We start from the raw sequence: 18878 nt of genomic DNA on the forward strand, positions 1-18878 counted from the left end.
ATCAAACTTCCTGTTCAGAGTGCCATGAGGAAGAGTCAGTAATAGATTTGGATTGTCACTAGAGATCTGGAGTTTGTATTTTATCATTTCAATAGTAAAACAATTATAGGAGTCTGTATAAGACACTCACCATAAGGGTCTTATGATAAAGCTACCATAGTTATAGGGTCAGTATAGTAAAGCCACCAGAGATTTGAGGTGGTCTGCATTGTAAAGTCATTAGAGATTTGGAGTGGGCAGCGTTATAAAGCCACCAGTGATTTTGACGACCACTTGTTTTAGTGATCTCCAGAACAAGGTAAGCAGATAAGAGTAGCCACTTGTAATCATTGTGTTTTAGCTAGTGGTCACAAGAATGTGCTGTATATTGTGTAGAGGTCACTGTCAATATTGGACAAACCCACCTACAGACACAGAGAGGATCCGTAATTGTGCAGGATGCAAGGCTAAACTGCACCATTCGCATGGACTCTCCTCAAAATAAGAAACATTTGGCATGTGTTGGTTAAATTGACTCAGATTAACTGCACAGGAGGGCTGGGGGCAGAGCTTTAACCCAGGACATAGTAGGTCACACTGCTGCTCCAAGCTGCAGGTACCTGTGGGGACTGAATATTGGCAGCAGACATGGAGGACAGAGAAGCAGGATAAGGGCACAGACAAGGAAATAATTGGGTATAAAAAAAAAGTGGAGCCAGGAATAATATATGCATCACAGAGATCGACAAAAGATAAAGAAATCACATGTAAGTGGAGTGGGATGCAGGAAAAGGAAGACAAACAACAAATAATATCTTCAAAACAAGTTCTACAAATATATGTTTTCATAAATAAGACACTATTTTCTGATCCCCTACCATTGCATTCCATGGGTGGGCTCTTACTACCCAAGGCAAACACTGATCATAGTAATATTATCTGTATTGTCTAGAGATCACTAGAAAACTCTCTGATGTATAGAAAACACTAGACTACTCTTGTTACTGTATATGGGTCACTAAAATGCTCTATTATATATTGTTTATTAATATGCTTTCTGTATTATGCTGTGGTGCTCTCTGTATAGTATGTTGTCACTATAATGCTTTCTATATTGTATAGAGTTCACTAGAATGCTCTGTGTATTATATAACAAAAACAGAAGAAAGTTCTTTCAAGAAAATGATATCACTAGTATGACCTACAGTCAAGTCCATAAATATTGGGACATCAACACAATTCTCATATTTTGGGCTTTATACACCACCACCACAATGGATTTGAAATGAAATTAAAAAAGGTCCATTAAAAAGTGGGAGGCACATATAGAAACCGCTGTAATTACTAAACTGTTCACCTGATTTGGATATAAATTCCCTCAGATTAAAGCTGACAGTCTGCAGTTAAAGCACATCTTGTTTGCTTCATTTCAAATCCATTGTGGTGGTGTATAGAGCCCAAAATATGAGAATTGTGTCGATGTCCCAATATTTATGGACTTGACTGTATATGAACATTCGTCCTGAACTTTGAATATCTATTAATGAAGTGAATAGGTGCACCTATATATTGTTATATTTTGGGTTTTTCATATTTAAGCCATAAGTGTGAGTTTTTTGATTAATTGTGAATCCACAGTATTTGTGAGGTTTTTATTGTTATATCTTAATAAATTATTGTATTTGATATTATCCACAGTGCACAACTCATTTGTTTGGTGGTGTGAGTAACCATTGCTATTTACTTCCTTTCTGTGTATTATATATCTGTTGTTAGATTGCTCTTTGTATTGTATTTGTAATGTTATTTATTAAGATGTTCTGGGTATTGTATAGAGGTGCGTAGAATTATCTCTGCATTACAGAGAGAGTCAATGGAATAGTTTCTGTACTGAATAATAGTCAGGTGTTTTTTTTTACATATTTTATTAGCTATATAAAACCATACCACATTCAATGCAGGTAGTGGGATTTTGGGCACCCCCTAGCTCTGGGGTGGCACATGTGCGGTGAAACCCTCTTCAAAGTTTCCCATGCTTTGTGCATGCACAGAAGAGGCTGGTGCATGTGCAGTGAAGCACCGAAAGTGGGCTTCATGTTTCTTGCACCCACCAAATCCCCCTCTATTCTTTAAAGAAGGTTGGACCAGCACCTTGCCGATCCACCCACACCATAAAAAAAATATTTTGGCACAGGCACCCCTGAAACATGGTGCCCACCTACCTAGCTTACAGCGCTTCCTGTGTTACCCCAGCCCTGCCCACATTAGGTAAACCACACTCAGACTTTTTTGTCACACACAATTTTCTTTTGCTGCATGCTAGTTGAAGAGCCTAGGTCACTTCCTGTTCCCCAGGCCAAAAGTTGCCAACCATTCTTGGTCAGAAGGGAGTGATCAGTCAGAAAATATTGCATGCAGCTTCTTTACAGCATAAAAGCTCATATCATGTGGCAAAGGAAGAGTATTTCCCCTTTACTTGATGTGTTAGCAAAGGAGCGATAACGTGTTATGAAAACATTTTTCTAACTGGAAGACAGCTAGTATTCAGAAGCACCCACCTAACACCACCCTTGAAGGATATAGAAAATGTTGGTCTATATGGTATCTTATGTCACTATACAATCATCATGAAAATCACATGCCACCATTATTCTTACATTACTTGAGGAAAAAAGAAATTAAGTAATAACTTTGACATTTGTTATAAAACATCTGCATCATCCTCACAGATTCTGACATTCAACATTTATTTATTGAATTTAGTGATACAATTGACAGTGTTACTTCTGTTTGGAAATGGAACTAACTGGATACTTAGCATGTAATCAGAAAAACGGTGGTAATAAAAGCTTCCATATGCATTGTCTGCATAGAGGTAACGTGTTGGCTTGTACTATAAGACAATATTTAATAGATCCTGAATACAGCACAGTAGACTAGAATCTGAGACACAAGGCAAAGCAACATAGTAATACCGGCAGAAGTGAGTGCTATGGATCAGAATAATTTAGACATGAACAAAACAGGTAGATCCTTGACCTTGATTAGTGGCAGACTGAAATGAACCAGCAATGCCACAGTGTTGTGGCCTGGAGCTCATTACGAGTCAGAAAATTATTACAGCATGACCTGGGATTCCAGGCAGGTTTTTCCAACTGTAAAGCAGTAAAAGCATCTTCAAAGCACATTTAATTCCACCTGTTTTAAATTCCAAAAAGGCTTGGTATAGTTTGATGGGTCAAAGGCTGGTATACAATGTAGATACTTCTACTTATATATTCTTGTTGATGTAAGCATTATATTTACTATTTTAGCTTAAAGATTAGGTGTAATGGCCTATAATAACAACACCACAAGGTCTTGGGTTAGATGCTACTGCTTCCAGTGAATGAAAGGATTGGCTTTGCAGTTGGACATATTAACAATATATTTTATAAATATAAATAGTTTTTTAAGGATATCTGATTATGAAACATGAATAGAAAAATTTCAAGGAATAGAAACACACATTTCATTAGAATATACCAAACTAATTGTTTTGCCAAGTACATATCAAGGTGCACTTCTGCTTCCCGGTCTTCACAAACATCTGAGTGAAAGGGGAATGAGTCTACATTTTTGGGTTTGCAGATATACTGGAGAATGCGCTTGGTGGAAACAGTATAAGCACCACATCAAAGCCCACCCTTCTTCCACTATAGGACCTTCATTAACTTAAACCATTTTGATTTTTTTCAGTTGGGTTTTTGGCACATCTGTCAGTAAGGAAAATCCAAATCCTTTCACATCAAGGAATAAAAGGCTCTATAAAAACTCTATAAAATGCTGTAAGGGAGTCTCCTAAATTAAATTCCTGTATTTGCTGCTGTATTCTGGACCTATATCTCACTTTCCCTTTTAATACCATATTATTTGAATATATATGGAAGCCAAATAATAAGCTTCAAAATGCATGCACATTATGGGGCTCATGTAGAGTTGTCTGCTTTATTTGCATTAAAGTCAAATTTTCTAACTTCATATCTACATGCAGCTTTCGATGCTTTTTATACTTACGACTTTTCTTGTTTGGAGAGGCGGAACAGGGACACGAAGGTGTAGCCAAGCACAGGCCGACAACACTAAGTGCATGTTCACGTAATTACAACTGAAATAGAACTGGATGCAGTAACAGACACACCTGTCAGGAGGCAGTTGGAGGACTGCAGCAACGAGACGCAATGACGATAACAAGGATCAGCAGCACTAGCTAGTCACTTCTGATTGGCTGTTTGTGGATTGACCTCTTTTGCTGATAGTACTTAAATCTTAATATGGTTTCTGTATTACATCTTTCAGTCACCTATTGGCATTACTTAATTAATATCTCTATTTGGACTGTGGCATATATGATTTTAATGGGACACACAACAAAGGTTTGTATTTAATTGAATTCAATTTGTATGTAAGTACATTCTATATGGTAACTGTCATGACGTGATCAAATCTTGTATATGACACTTCATTACATTATAATATTGTGCACAGATATGGAAATGCAAAGTTTGCAGTTACTACTAACACTGTGAAGCTACATCTCTACACCTTCTCTATGTTTTCTCTACACTGTCGTGGGACATAAGTATACACACTTGTTACTCCTGAAGTGATGTATAGCTGGATGCATCCCACTAAACATATGCACATAAATGAATATTTCATGCGGGTGTATTTTCCTGCTTATGGTCAGGGAGCTAATGCATCCAACTCATGAACCCCCTATATCCACATCATGAACTTCAGTGCATTGTCTTGTGGTTTTCTATAAAAAGTTATACTAAATCTGAATTTGGGCTCAGAAAACTACCAATGGGTGTATGTATGAATGAATTGTATCATTGAATCAAGTTTGTCTGTTGATATTTGACTTACATATCAGTTTCTGATCACCTGAAATGTTGTTACATAAACATTATAAAAAAAGCAGTGGTTTCATGGAGCGGCTTTCCAACTGTATGCTACAGACTGCTTTTAGTGTTTAGGACAGCAGTAATTAATAAATCTACATGTAAGAGTTTTAAGACATAAGGCCTGAGTCATTAAGGAGAGCAAAGCATAAAAAAGGAGTAATGTTACCACTGGACAAAACCATGTTGCATTGGAGGGGGAGGTAAATTTAAAATGTAGGGAAAGATTTATAGTTGGTATAAGGCATGTTATAGAATAAATTTAAATTTCAGTGTAAAAACAAACCTATCAAGTATTTGTGTGCTAGATGAAAAGACAGTCAGTATTTAACCTATGTGCAAAATAATAAACTAATTTCCACCCCTTGCATTGTAACATGGTTTGTACCAGAGAACATTTGCTCCTTTTTTTGCTTTACTCGCCTTAATGACTCCATAAACCGCAAAGCATCATAACTTTCTTAATGGGTGCTGGCGGTAAATGCTTACTTGCAAATGGTGTTAGGCTGTCATGTGCAAAGTACATAATCATTCATCCTATGAGTATTATGTAACTAGTGAGAGCCATGGAAAAATTTTTAGTAGATAAAAAAATCCCTGAATGAACTTAATCTTTGACATAGATTCTCTGCTTGTACTTTCATCATATCCTTATTTTCTTGGGAGTAAATAAATGGACTATGGAAGCTTCTCTGGGAGATGAACTGACCCGAAGCAAATAAATATTTTTTTGAACTTCTTGAATTCTCTGACAGCTGACAGTTTATGTTCTTGTATGTGTGTTTCTCTATGTGACTCTGCCACAATCCTTTGCATAAAATAATTGTCTTATACTTGGCAAGACTCAAACATAGGTAGTCAACACACAGATCAGCAAACGGAGTGAAGAATAAAGGCTCGTGGAGATTATTAGGTCGAGTATTAATATTGTAATATATACACAGGATACTGTAAAACTAAAATAATTCATATAGTCTAAGAATTCAGTATAATACAAGTGTGTCACCTTTAAAAAAAACAATAAAATAAACTACTGTTACTGTGTGAAGTGGGACTGAAGGATTTCATTGTCCCACTTAAGAGGAGAAGAGGGATGGTGCTACCGTGATGTGCCAATTTAAAATATCGGAGTCATGTCATGAATGGAAGAGAAGGAGAGAAAAGAAAGTTTGTTTAAGCAGCATAGAAAATGGACGAGTCACTTATTTAATTGAATCACTGAGGAGCCTGTTCCGTCCTAAACTTCCCATGTAATAGCCTGTTAGGGGGGAGTTGGAGACAGCATCTATCTACTGCCAGGCAGGACCACCCAGTGAGACAGGACACAGCATGCTTTCTGATGAGCTTCTCTCACCCACCACTAATTAGTGGACTCTGAGACACTTCGCATTCAGGACAAATGGAACTTGCAATGCATACATAAAATCCTGAAATATATCAGAAAGTGGATGATTGCATTGGATTTCCATGTACTGCATGTTTCAGTCCTGCCAACCATCAAAATACTGGCAGTGTATGTTAAAAGGATATGGATAAATGTGATCATGCTTTTAGAATTAACTTGTTTAAAAAGAAAGATAGAGATAATGTAAATTGATGTTGTTCTAAGGCAAATTATTCAGAATATTTGTGCTCCAAGAAGTACTCAGATCAATAAATTATATATTCACTAAAAATTATGTGCCTGATTAATTGAGCTTAAATGAAACAATATAAAGTTACTTAATAGGTCATTGAGCTATCGCCTGACCTGTGACATTATGTCTAGCAATTTTGCAGGAGGGATACAGCACCACAAAAAACTCACTGATGCCTAGTTGATGGTGGTGGAAAATGCTGTCTGAAGAATTGTTTCAGAATATGCCACAAATGCTTAATTGGGTTCAGCTATGGTTACTGCGAAGGCCATGCATAGTGATAGCAAAGTCATGCTTATTAAACCATTGGGTGACCACCTGTGGATGGGGACAGGGGTGTAGGAACCGGGGAGGCAGAGGTAGCAGTTTCTGTTTGGGGGGCAAAGACTGTGTTATGTCCCCAATAAACTTCTACACAAAAGTGAATGGGGATGGGTGGAATGAAAATGGAGATGAAGCGATAGTAGCTTTATTTGAACTCGCCAACTGTGGTCGTTTCTGTTTACCAAAAATGAAGTTATCTTCATGTTTCTTCTGCATGCATTTTCATCTTGCAAACATATTATTTTCTTTCCTAGAAATCCCACTCATTTTGCTAACACAGTTTGCAGTAAGCATTAGCAGACACACGAGACAGGGAAGCTGCACTTCCCATTGACTGTTTCTATAAGTTTTACAACAATGGAATAGAGAGAGCAAATGATTGTGATAGCTTAGAACACTAGCAGCGGTCTCATTGTCGCCAGATTGTAGGACGCCCCCCCCCCCCATACACACACTAACATACATGATCACAAATTAATTATGAAACCATTCCCTCAAAAATCCATCAATTCCCATTAACCTATTCCTCTCCATTATATCATCATTTCACCCAAATAACATTTTCATCCACTCTATCAGCTACCAAAATTGAAGATCTTCCCACACACAACACCCCCCAACCAATTGACCCAGTAACATCCTCACTCAGCACATAATAACCCCCCCTGCACTGAATTACCCATTCATTTCACCTTCCCAGCGCCCATTAAATCATTCATTCACCCTGTCAACACTTATCCCACCTCCCACATACACATACTGTATGCACACACAGACATACATACATACATACATATATATATATATATATATACATACATATATACATACATACATACATATATATACACACACACACACATATATATATATATATATATATATACTGTTTGTACAGTGAGTAGCCTTTCTCAAAAATAGCCCGGTACATAAATCATGTTCCCCGTAATGAGACTGAAGTTGCCTGTACACTTAACTTTCCCAAACACTCGAAGAAAAGGCGCATGCAATTTCACAATAGATGCAAATTTGCACAGAACTCTGAGGTACTAAGGATAGGATCAGGTATTCTGATTCCATGCAAACAACCAGAAAAAGATATGGTACCCAAAGATTTTATAAACTGCGCTGTTTTCCAAGGCTTGCTTGCAAGAAAAAAAACTGTTGCGACACATGAAGAAATTAGGGCTATACCAATGGTGTGAAAATTCCAAAGCAGGCAAAAACATCCAGCCTCTGTGTGACTTAGCTCAGCCTGTTCCACCTGGTGGCTTCTGGAAGCTTTTTGAATGACATGACACAAAAGGACATTTTATTCACAATTAAAAAAACAGTTGCATCATGCAGATGGGGCAGCATCGCTACAAGCGTGTCGGATTAGATGTTGGCAAACATGAGTATATCCATCAGAAACATCAAGAAATGAGAAGGCTACTGTTAAATGCCAGAACATCAACCACTTTGAATAAATTTAAATATATTTCCATTCCATCAAACCTTCTGCATGTAGTAAATACCGTGAAGCTGGTAGCTGGCTACGATGATGAAACCAGTACATTTAAGGTGCCATTGCTGGCACTGAAGATTGGTCATGGCTTGCAAATGATTTTGAGCATTGTGAATAGCCAAGCACTGATTCAGGGCTACACTGCTATAGTGGAACATGCATGCAGAATCAGGAAGATATATGAGGCAAGATGGAATGAGCTGATATCATCAGCTGCCTGGCAATGGTGATCTTATTCAATTGAAGACGTGAAGATGTTGCTCTAGCACTTTCCGAGCTTGAGAGTTAGCTCTCCCGGAATTTTACAAGCATTAAAATCCAAAGAGAATGAGGTAGGAAAGATCCAATCCTGCTAAAAGCAAAAATGCAAAGTGCAATGGAAATTTTTGCAGTGAAACGTGACGAATGTGGAGTGGCCACTAAAAATTTCTACATGTTTGCAAGACCAGCTGCTTTGTCACATTTTAGATGCACCAATTGCATGCACCTTTATGATCAAATCTGATATAAGGATTACATTTTTTACCTTTTAAATTGTTCATTTTATATCCAATTTTCTTTAGAATCAATACAGAAACAGAGCAGCACAGTGTCTTAGTAGTTAGCACGTCAGCCTCACAGCACTGGGGTCATGAGTTCAATTCCTGACCATGACCTTATCTGTGAGTAGTTTGTATGTCCTCTCTTTGTTTGCATGGATTTCCTCCGGGTGCTCCAGTTTCCTCCCACACTCCAAAAACATACTAGTAGGTTAATTGGCTGCTGTTAAATTGACCTTAGCCTCTCTCTGTCTGTGTGTGTATGTTAGGGAATTTAGATTGTAAGCTCCAATGTAGCAAGGACTGATGTGAACGCATTCTCTATGGAGCGCTGCAAAATTAATTGTGCTATATAAATAGCTGATGATGATGAGAAGGACGAGTCAGAGGATGAGCAATCCCCTGAACGAGAACAGAAAGCCTGCCCACGTGGGTATGCATTCGGTGAATACTTTTTTTTCAGAAGGGAGGCAATGTAAGGACCCGGCAACATACGACTAAAGGACAGCCAAGGCTTCCAAAGTTTGGTGTAGCTCACTGTTTTGTTCCCCAAAGCATATTTTTTTTTCTGTGTTTCACAGATTCACCTGTAATGGGCAATTCTGCTTCCTTTCAAGTGATAAAGTATTGCAGAAATAAACTTTGGACAGAGAGGAGGTCAAAGCTGTGGAGAAGCACATTGTATAATTTATTCAGACATGCAGGGTGTCCTTGAAAAGCATAATTACGTCAAATGCATCATTACCAAGCCATTTGGACTGAGAGATCGAAACTGGTTAGCTCTGAAATTCTACACAGAGAACCACATAACAGCTATAAAGAGAAATAAAAATAGTTGAATCGGTGCGCAGTCGTTGACCATGACTATAACCTGTAGTAGCCATGGCATAGTATGCATGTGTATGGATATCCTCAGATGGCTGGAATACATGAAACTGTCCTCTCAAGGCAGTGAAATGTCAATCTTTTAGTCTTAGTGATAACTGTGGAGACAAACAGCTATTGAACATACCCATGTGACTGTCCTATTTATAGGGCATTAGGAAAGGGTTGTCCCTAAGAGGCATGTTCCAGACATGGGTCCTCACGATGTAATAAAAACAAGTGTGTGTGTGTGTGTGGCAAGTGATTCCATAGGTGTCTAAAAACTGCAATTGCTTGGGGAAAGTTGTGTGCAGGTGTGACAAAATGGGTCTGATTTGGATCACCTTACCGATTTGTGATTTTGGACCTTGTCGAAGTCGTATAATTGGATGAACGAAAGTATATTGGTTAATATTGTTTTATCGTGCGATTGCACTCAGTATGCCACGCTTCACGTGGCATGGCGCGATCACGCGGTAAAATACACACGGACACACTCGCACTACAACATTTAGTTATTTATATATTTCATATTTATATTGATTCCATTCCACAGTGATTTGTGAGCAGATAGTATTTAGTTGATTATCAGTATATATATATTATGATTATATGTACACTTTAGTGTTATTTAATGTTTAGGTTACAGGAAAACGTGTCATGTCTGGTATCATTTTAATCCCCCATTCATCAGCAGTTGTTCGGTTCCTTCACCGAAGAGATCGCACATTGCATACTCTAGTTAGCGACGTTAGGGAATAAATGTTTAAAGAAATACTGACTATAAAATGCTAATAGACTAGTTGTAACTGGATTCTTGGCGAAAAACTCAGAGCACAACCCGCGGAGAGATGACCCCCACCTTTGGATATTTTGGTTTGAACTGGCCTATGACCTGCAGCACTCTGGACCTTCCTGATACCTGGACCAATAGAAGCAAGCCACACCATCTGCATTGTTCTCATGGTAACACTGAGTGTATATAATAACAGCTCTCACTGGCACCGGCCTCAGTCTACTCTGACCACAGTATTCTGCAGTGAAGTACTGTCCGAAGATATCAGTGGGAGCGCAGCTTGCGCAAGTGAGCGCAGCGGTATGTATTTATCTTTTGGTATTGGCTGTACTGTATTATAATTATGTATTGAACTGCTAAATTTACATCTGCTAAAATAAATTACTTTGTGCTTTGTAAACACAATACATCCGCTTGGGCAATGCTTATTTGAAAACAATAGAATTATTTTAATAACCTGTATAGTACAGTGCGTGCATATATACTGCTTGCTGAAAAGATTGTTTTTATGTTCCCTCCTTGATTGTCTTTTCTTTGTAACCCTGGGATATGAACAATCAGCGTGAGGATTAATGTAAGAATGTCCAAAGTATTCTTAAGTAATCCAAGTGGGTTGCAGATATTCATCCCATTGATTTTAATGATTACAAATGGTGAAAACCCAATTTCATGGCCCCTGCAGCATAACAAATGCTTGTAAGGGGTTAAAATGTGGAGTTGCTCTTAATCAACTGAGATTAGGAATGTTGTTAACAAATTCTGCCCACTGTTATTCTCAACTGGACTCTGACAGACTTGGAGGCACCAGCTCAGCAGGGGAGGGCTACATGTGGGGAGAATTCTCATCTCTGCCGATCATAAACCCATTTTTCCATCCCGGCCAGTCCTGAACCAAGCTGATTTAGGACTACCCTGCAGTGTAGAATTACCACCGTGGGAAAAATATACACTTTAATCGAGCCTATAAGGCAGACTAGAGATTGTTTGTGGATTCTGTTGAACTTGGTATTAAGAGTCTTGTCTCTTACCAGCTCCAATATTGTTCCTGACCTAGTTCCTGCTTCTGATGCCCAACTTTGCTGATACAACTTACTGCCAGGAATCTATGCTTCATCGGGAGTTGCTCGCAGATCTGGTCACCTGGTGAGCCTGCTGGAGAAAGGAGACTGACGTCCAGGTCCCTACCAACTGGTTAGAGAGCTTTGGCCGAAGCCGCTGGGATCAGAATGTCCTAGGAAACAGATCTACAGCTTGGCCAGGACATTCAAATTTTGCTACAACTTGGAATGGTAAAGAAAACTCATTTTCTTTATAAACGATTTTGGGTTATTGAACACCGGGGTGTTACTTGGTTATGGTTGAAGACTAGTGAGCACAGTGTGTTGTTTAAAACATTGATTCATATATATAAGCTATTGTTTGCGATTATTTGTAATAATGATACAGTTGTATCCACACCTTTTGTTTACCTGTGTGATCCCAAACCCTTAGATACAAGGACTTTCCTCTGGGTGCCTACCCTAATGTCCTGGTATGATCACAGCAGGCAAGACTAAACTCAGTTAAAAAGTATAGCAATGATTATGTTAAAATCAGTTTTAAATCATGTTACTACTTATTGTAGGATTGATCATCTTAACATGTATTGCAATATGTGAAAATAAAATTCCCTGTTTTGGAAATAGCTAGAATAGCAATAATAAAGTCTTTAGTGAGTGCAGAGGATCAATGTCTTTTTGTTTGCACAATCTGACCACACCCCTATTGCACCCCAGATTTAATTTATTTCCATTTAAATATTTGTCATAAACCACAATACTTTCTAGTCTTTAATATACTATATATAATGTAATGAGGTGGTGCAATTTACTATCCTTATGACATTCTGGTAGTTTCACATTAGAATTTATGAAAAATACTCACTTGCATGATCATAACCAGTCTTCATCCTTTTGTACAAACGATATCTCCACTCCCAGGACTTGAGTTGTTTCTCTTTATCGGAGCTGTCTACCCCCAGTCCCTCATTCTGTATCTTTGCAGACAATTCGCTCATTCTTTGCTGGGCTTCTTCCACCAGAGTGCTCAGGTGCATGGATCTGGTTTCCAAGCTGACAACTGCACAGACAACCACAGAAATAATAATATTGATATGGGTTTATAAACTAGCTGAATCTGATACCAAATAATGCTCTAGAACTAGAAGCCAGTCCATATCATATCACATTAAAAATGAAATTGCAGAGAACTTAGTGCTGTGGATTTTTCTCCGACTGTATTTATTTTTAAGTTGACCCATTTGTGAATTACAAAAGAACTACATACTTATAATTAAGGTAGATTGAGATCTTTATGAAGGCCTGAGTCATCATCATACAACTCCCACAACCTTCATGCTGCAGAAGTGTAATTACTGTTGTACCCTGAAAACTAAAAAATGGAAAGAACACTAGGTAAACAATTCTAAACGTAAAAGAACAAATTAGTGTAACAAATATTATATTAGTGGGTTAAGTACAAATCTAGCCATTTTGGGAAATTGTTCCCTTCAAATCTGCTGGTGGTTTGCGCCTGAAATACCTGAAACTTGTTTACATCTTCAGCATGCAGTGCCTTAGCTTTGAAAAACATTTCATTTATTTGCCTAAATAAAATTTGCAGACCTGATTAACAACACAACCACAGAAAGTACAATTTTATTTTTTTATATTAACTCATTTAACTTTAGGTTAGTTTAGCTATAGATTAGTTTAGATTGGCTGGGGCTTTTTTTTTTTTTAACCAAAAGGAAGTATGGAACCTTATCATACTGAGCTCAAAAGGGGGGTTGAATCTTATCATACTGAGCTCAAAAGGGGGGTTGAACCTTATCATACTGAGCTCAAAAGGGGAGCTTAAAGCTTACCATGCAGGATTTGTCAACATGTGACTCTTGTACCTCAACATAGGATAGTTGCTTACATTTAATAATTACTGTGTTTGTAATTAGATAAAATACAGAAAAATCAAATATAGAAGTACTAAAATAAAATATTGCTTATATGGTAAGTACATTTTCCTGAAATACTACATCATATCATTCAGTGATATAGTAGTAAAGTTGTATGAGCCACATTTTAAACTTTGGTGGGTTCAGTTTGTCATAAGCTCCAAATTTCTAAGACTGCCACTTGTTTTGGGGAAGAACATGATGTATTATTGTTTCTGTTTAGAACAATTGTTTAATGCAGGGTTATGCCGTATAGACTTCTGTATATATGCTACATTAATTTTGTAGTTTTTCTTTAATAGTATTATGTTTAGGTTTTATTTTAAGTGATCCTATCAAACTGTTATGCCTTGCTGTTTGTAGTTAAATTAGTCTCATTGACTGACTAATGTAAACTACTGGTTTTACTTGTTATATAAAAATTGATTATAAGAGCTGTTTCCTTTGTACTTAATGTCATTCAGTCAGTTTGTAATCGTTTAAATAAGCATGTAAAAAAATGAAAAAAGGTGTTTTTGTTTTCCAATTGAAACTTTGATTATAATCAAGAAACTGCAAGTAAGTAAATTACTGACACCACATTAAATGTCAAGTGAAGATCAATGCATGACTGCATAATATTGAAACAAGATGCTGTGAATTACTTATGGCTGTGAAATTGTTCAGATTGACTGCCAAAAGCTTTTATATAAAGTTTATGAAAGTGAGCCAATGGAAGATTTGAAGCCGAACCGATTCAGAACAAGAATTTCATTGTCTACAGACTTTAAAGATCATCATACATGGGTGGTAAAATCTCAAAATCAGTCCTAGAGCTATCATACAAATGCCAAAGTTGTCAGCAAAGTGTGATGTGGGCTGATAGTACTATTGTCAATGTATAAATTAGTAATTAAATTTACTGGGTCTGAGTCAGTAAGGAAAGAAAGGCAAAAAAAGGACTAAGGGCTAGATTTACTAAGCTGCGGGTTTAAAAAAGTGGGGATGTTGCCTATAGCAACCAATCAGGTTCTAGCTTTCATATATTTAGTACCTTCTACAAAATGATAGCTAGAATCTGATTGGTTGCTATAAGCAACATCCCCACTTTTTCAAACCCGCAGCTTAGTAAATCTAGCCCTAAGTGTTCTCCGGGACAAATCATGTGACAATGCAAGGGGTGCAAATTAGTTTATTATTTTGCACAAAAGCTAAATACTGGCTGTTTTTTCATGTAGCACACAAATACTTGTTAGCTTTATTTTTACACTAAAATTTAAAGTTGATCTAGGACATGCCTTACCCAAATTATAAATCTGTCCCCACATTTTAAATTAACTCCCCCTCCAATGCAAGATGATTTTGCCCAGGTGCAAAGTTACTCCTTTTTTATGCTTTGCTCTCCTTAATTACTCAGACCCATAGGGCCTGAGTCATTAAGGAAAGTAAAGCAAAAAAAAAGAGTAAATGTTCTCAGAGACAAACCATGTTACAATGCAAGAGCTGCAAATTAGTTTATTTTTTTGCACATAAGTTAAATACTGGCTATTTTTTCATCTAGCACACAAATACTTAATTTCTTTATTCTTACAATGAAATTTAAAGTTGATCTAGGACATGTCGTATCCCAACTATAAATCTGTCCCACATTTTAATTTTACCTCCCCCTCCAATGCAACATGGTTGTGCTCAGGTGCAAAGTTACTCCATTGTTATGCTTTACTCTCCTTAATGACTCAGGCTCATAGTGTTTAAGGTGTTGGCCTCCAAATTCCCCAGATCTCAATCTGATTTTGCATTTTAGGGATGTTCTGGAAAAACAAGTCCGAACCATGGAAGCTTCACCTCGCAATTTAAAGGACTTAAAGGATCTGCTGCTAACGGCTTGGTGCCAGATACCACTGGACACCTTCAGAGGTCTTGTGGAGTGTATGCTTCAAAGGGTCAGAGTTGTTTTGGTGGCACGAGTGGGAGCTACACAAAATTAGACAGGTGGTTTTTATGTTGAGGTTGATCAGTGTATTTTCTAAAGAGCTCTTCACAACTGACAAAATTCTTACCAATTTTGTCCAAAGGTTACAGTGAACTGGCCGGCTAAAATTAGTGACGGAGCAATGGCACAAATATATGACAGTTTAATAAAAGATACAATCCCTATGAATCTTAGCATGGCATAAAGTGTGGAATCCCACCTCATTACCACCTCTTGCTCCAGTTGTTGGCATGGCAGGTAATGTTTTTGGAAGTTGCTGCAATAGTCTACATGCAGTATCTGAATGATGAAAATACCAAGAGATTTTATGGGCCACAGACAATATCTCCTGCACCGACTTCTACTTTTTTAAGAAATTCTGCACCACCAAGTTTTTTGTACATGCACAGCATGATACGTGTTGAAGTTCACCCAGTCGTAGTGCATACACAATGTTCGCTCTGTTATCGGCAATGAGGAATCCTGAGGAGAGTCTTAGCGGTCATTTTGCTATGACATTCCTGAGTTTTTCCATCAGATTGACACCAGTATGTTTCTTTGTGAAACCTGCAATAAAAAGAGTAGCTTGCTTGTGAATGACCTGACATTGTATGCTAGCACTACTCTGCTGGAAGGATGAGGAGGAGGAAGATGAATAATTAAGTTTTATGTGCAAAGCATGCTGCAATCACTATGAAACAGTGGCTGATAGAATGGTTAATTTAGACAAGTAGATAGACAAAGTTGGGCTGCATTTTTCGTTTTTCTTTTTGTATTAAACCTACATGTCAAATATCTTTGACCAGGAAACCCTGTCAAAGGCCTTTTCAGCATCTAGAGACACCACCAGAGCAGAGGTAGAATGTTTGTTAGCTGTTGAAATAAAATCTATCACCCGACACGTGTTATCCATGACCTTGTAGCCCAGGATAATGCCCACTTTATCAGGATGGACCAATGTGGGGATCAGAAGGGCTCTATGGCATAGGTTAGAGGAGATATGTAAGCATGCCCTGATGACTTTAATTTAAGACCAGTGATGTGTCATTCTTATGGCATGTGCACAAAAGCATTCATTTCTGAATACCATGATGTATCCAGAAGTGGATACTCTGTGGCTCCAAATATTCTCTGTTTAAATAAAAGACGACATTAAATTCATATGGGTACTTGATAAGGGCCTTGCTAGCAAATTTTAGCCTGGGGGGGCGGGAATAAGCGCAGCAGTCTATTAGGAACATTTTAAAAGAAAATTAAGGCATGTAGACCAGTGACCCAGCCGAAGACAGCCTACTATGAGACCGTTCCAGGAAGACATAAGCACCCTGCCCCCCAGCCAGGTTCTTTGGCACCACCGCCACAAAATTGCAATAGCCAGGTTAATAGGTATTGTAACAATAATATAGCAATAAGGACAACCTTCGCCATTGCAAAATTATCCCACTAACACGACTATCACCACTTGACCAGGCTTTCTGTTAAATCCAATCAAATCTTGTCAAATCATATTACATTTACATTGGGAATGATGAACCCACGCAATACAATAACCAATCAATTTAGTTAAACTGACATACCAAAACTGTACTGTTTGAGCAGATAAACATCACACAAACAAAATGATCTGATTGCTTAAACCAAAATATTAAAATCCGAAATCTGTAATCAATTTGATTAGAAAGATCAGATTGTTTTGCCTCCCAAAATTTAACAATCAGCCAAATCAATATTGCTAGTGTGTTGTATGAGTGTGTCTTTGCAGATCATGGTTTAGCTTAATTTCTTTTAAATAAAAATTTTTCTTATATGCAAATTAGATTGGGATTGCAAGTACAAAATAATAGTATTTTAACATGATTAAAATTTTTACATGGTAAGTAATAGGTTTTGGACGTGAGGGATTATGGCATGGCAGCTCACAGTTTAAGAAACTGCTGTAAACCGAAAAACACAGATTTTGATAATGGTCATGGCCATATATGGCATAAACACCGTGTTCTAGTCATTATCTTCACAAGCCAGATATATCAAGATATGAGATCTGATAAGGTGCCTGGCCCTATACTGGTGTCCAGCCAAGAAATCTGTCAAATAAATTAAAATCTAGTATTGTTCGTAAAAGTCTTAGATCCCAGGGCCTGGAGTATAGGCTGCATAAGACAGTGTATTTCAATATTTGCAAAGAAAACCAAATGTCAAAAAAGTTTTTTTTCACAAATGTTAATGTCGTTTAGTGCCTTGCAATCCATTATGTAATCCGTGGTGCACTGATAATTGACAATTTAGCTATTGAGAGAAGATATCCACATTCAGCACATATCTGTCATCACGATGACAGTCCAGTGTACAGATTTTACAAAATTATACATCCGCCTTGTAAAATATAAGTAAGTCTGACACATGCTTCAAGCAGAGAAGATAAAGAAAACCCAGACATTAAATAAATAACACAGAAGGTGAGACAGAGGATTATTACCTGCACACTGTGGAATGTCTCACTCAGCACCCCGATTGATGAGGCTCAAGCTTGTTCACACAGGGTAAAGTTTGGACAAGGTACATGTGTGCGCTCGAGATAAGATTGATAGATAAGAACCATATCAGCTGCTTTTACACGCTTAAAATGCTGTCTCTACTTTGAATACCTCACACTGTAATTTAATGTACAGTCTATAAAAACAGTATATCGATAGTACCTGATGATGTGATAGTCAAAAAATAAAATCACTAAATAATTACAACTAATCGTCCTCATCTGAGAAAGGCAAATGGTCATTGAGCCACTCTATAATATTTGAAATGTTGACCTGGGGAATTCTCCTAGTCTTTTCTTCTGGTCTCTAGATCTCATGCTTAGGTCTAATAAAACTATTTCATGATACTATGAACAGCACACACGCCTGCAGAGGCATTTGCTTTCAGCAATCTAACAGTGGAATTACTAAGCATCATATCTGATTGATCACCACAGTAAACATACATTTGTACTCGATGCTAGATGTACAAATATTTAACTTAACTAGAATCAAATCTATATAATACAAATGCATATGATTTTATTTAGCTGAAAATGATAATCCTACTACTATATGTTGAACAACATCTTTAAATATAGTTGTCCAATGCACCTGCAAATCATGCTGCAATGAGCATATTAGGAGGTCAAGGTTTATATGCTTAAAGAACCCCCTCAATATGTCACTGTATGCAGCATTGACATCAAAGCAGTAGAGAACAGTAGAGATGCTCGAATAATTTGTTCATAGGTCAATGTACAATTGGTCAGTTAGATCTTGTTTGCAAACACTGTTCCAGTGCGAAGATCTTAAATAATGTTTAGTCATAA

At 37.5% G+C, this 18878-nt stretch overlaps 1 protein-coding gene across 1 annotated transcript in view; it reads right to left on the reverse strand.

Moving 5' to 3' along the window:
• ANKFN1 (ankyrin repeat and fibronectin type III domain containing 1) overlaps positions 1-18878 on the reverse strand; it is a 396769-nt gene that overhangs the window by 269945 nt on the left and 107946 nt on the right. Inside the window, exon 4 of the mRNA XM_075216743.1 lies at positions 12516-12710. Coding sequence (XP_075072844.1) covers positions 12516-12710 — 195 coding nt within the window. The remainder of the gene's footprint in view (positions 1-12515; positions 12711-18878) is intronic.

Source organism: Mixophyes fleayi, chromosome 6 (assembly GCF_038048845.1).
Source record: "Mixophyes fleayi isolate aMixFle1 chromosome 6, aMixFle1.hap1, whole genome shotgun sequence".
NCBI classification, from domain to species: Eukaryota; Metazoa; Chordata; class Amphibia; order Anura; family Limnodynastidae; genus Mixophyes; species Mixophyes fleayi.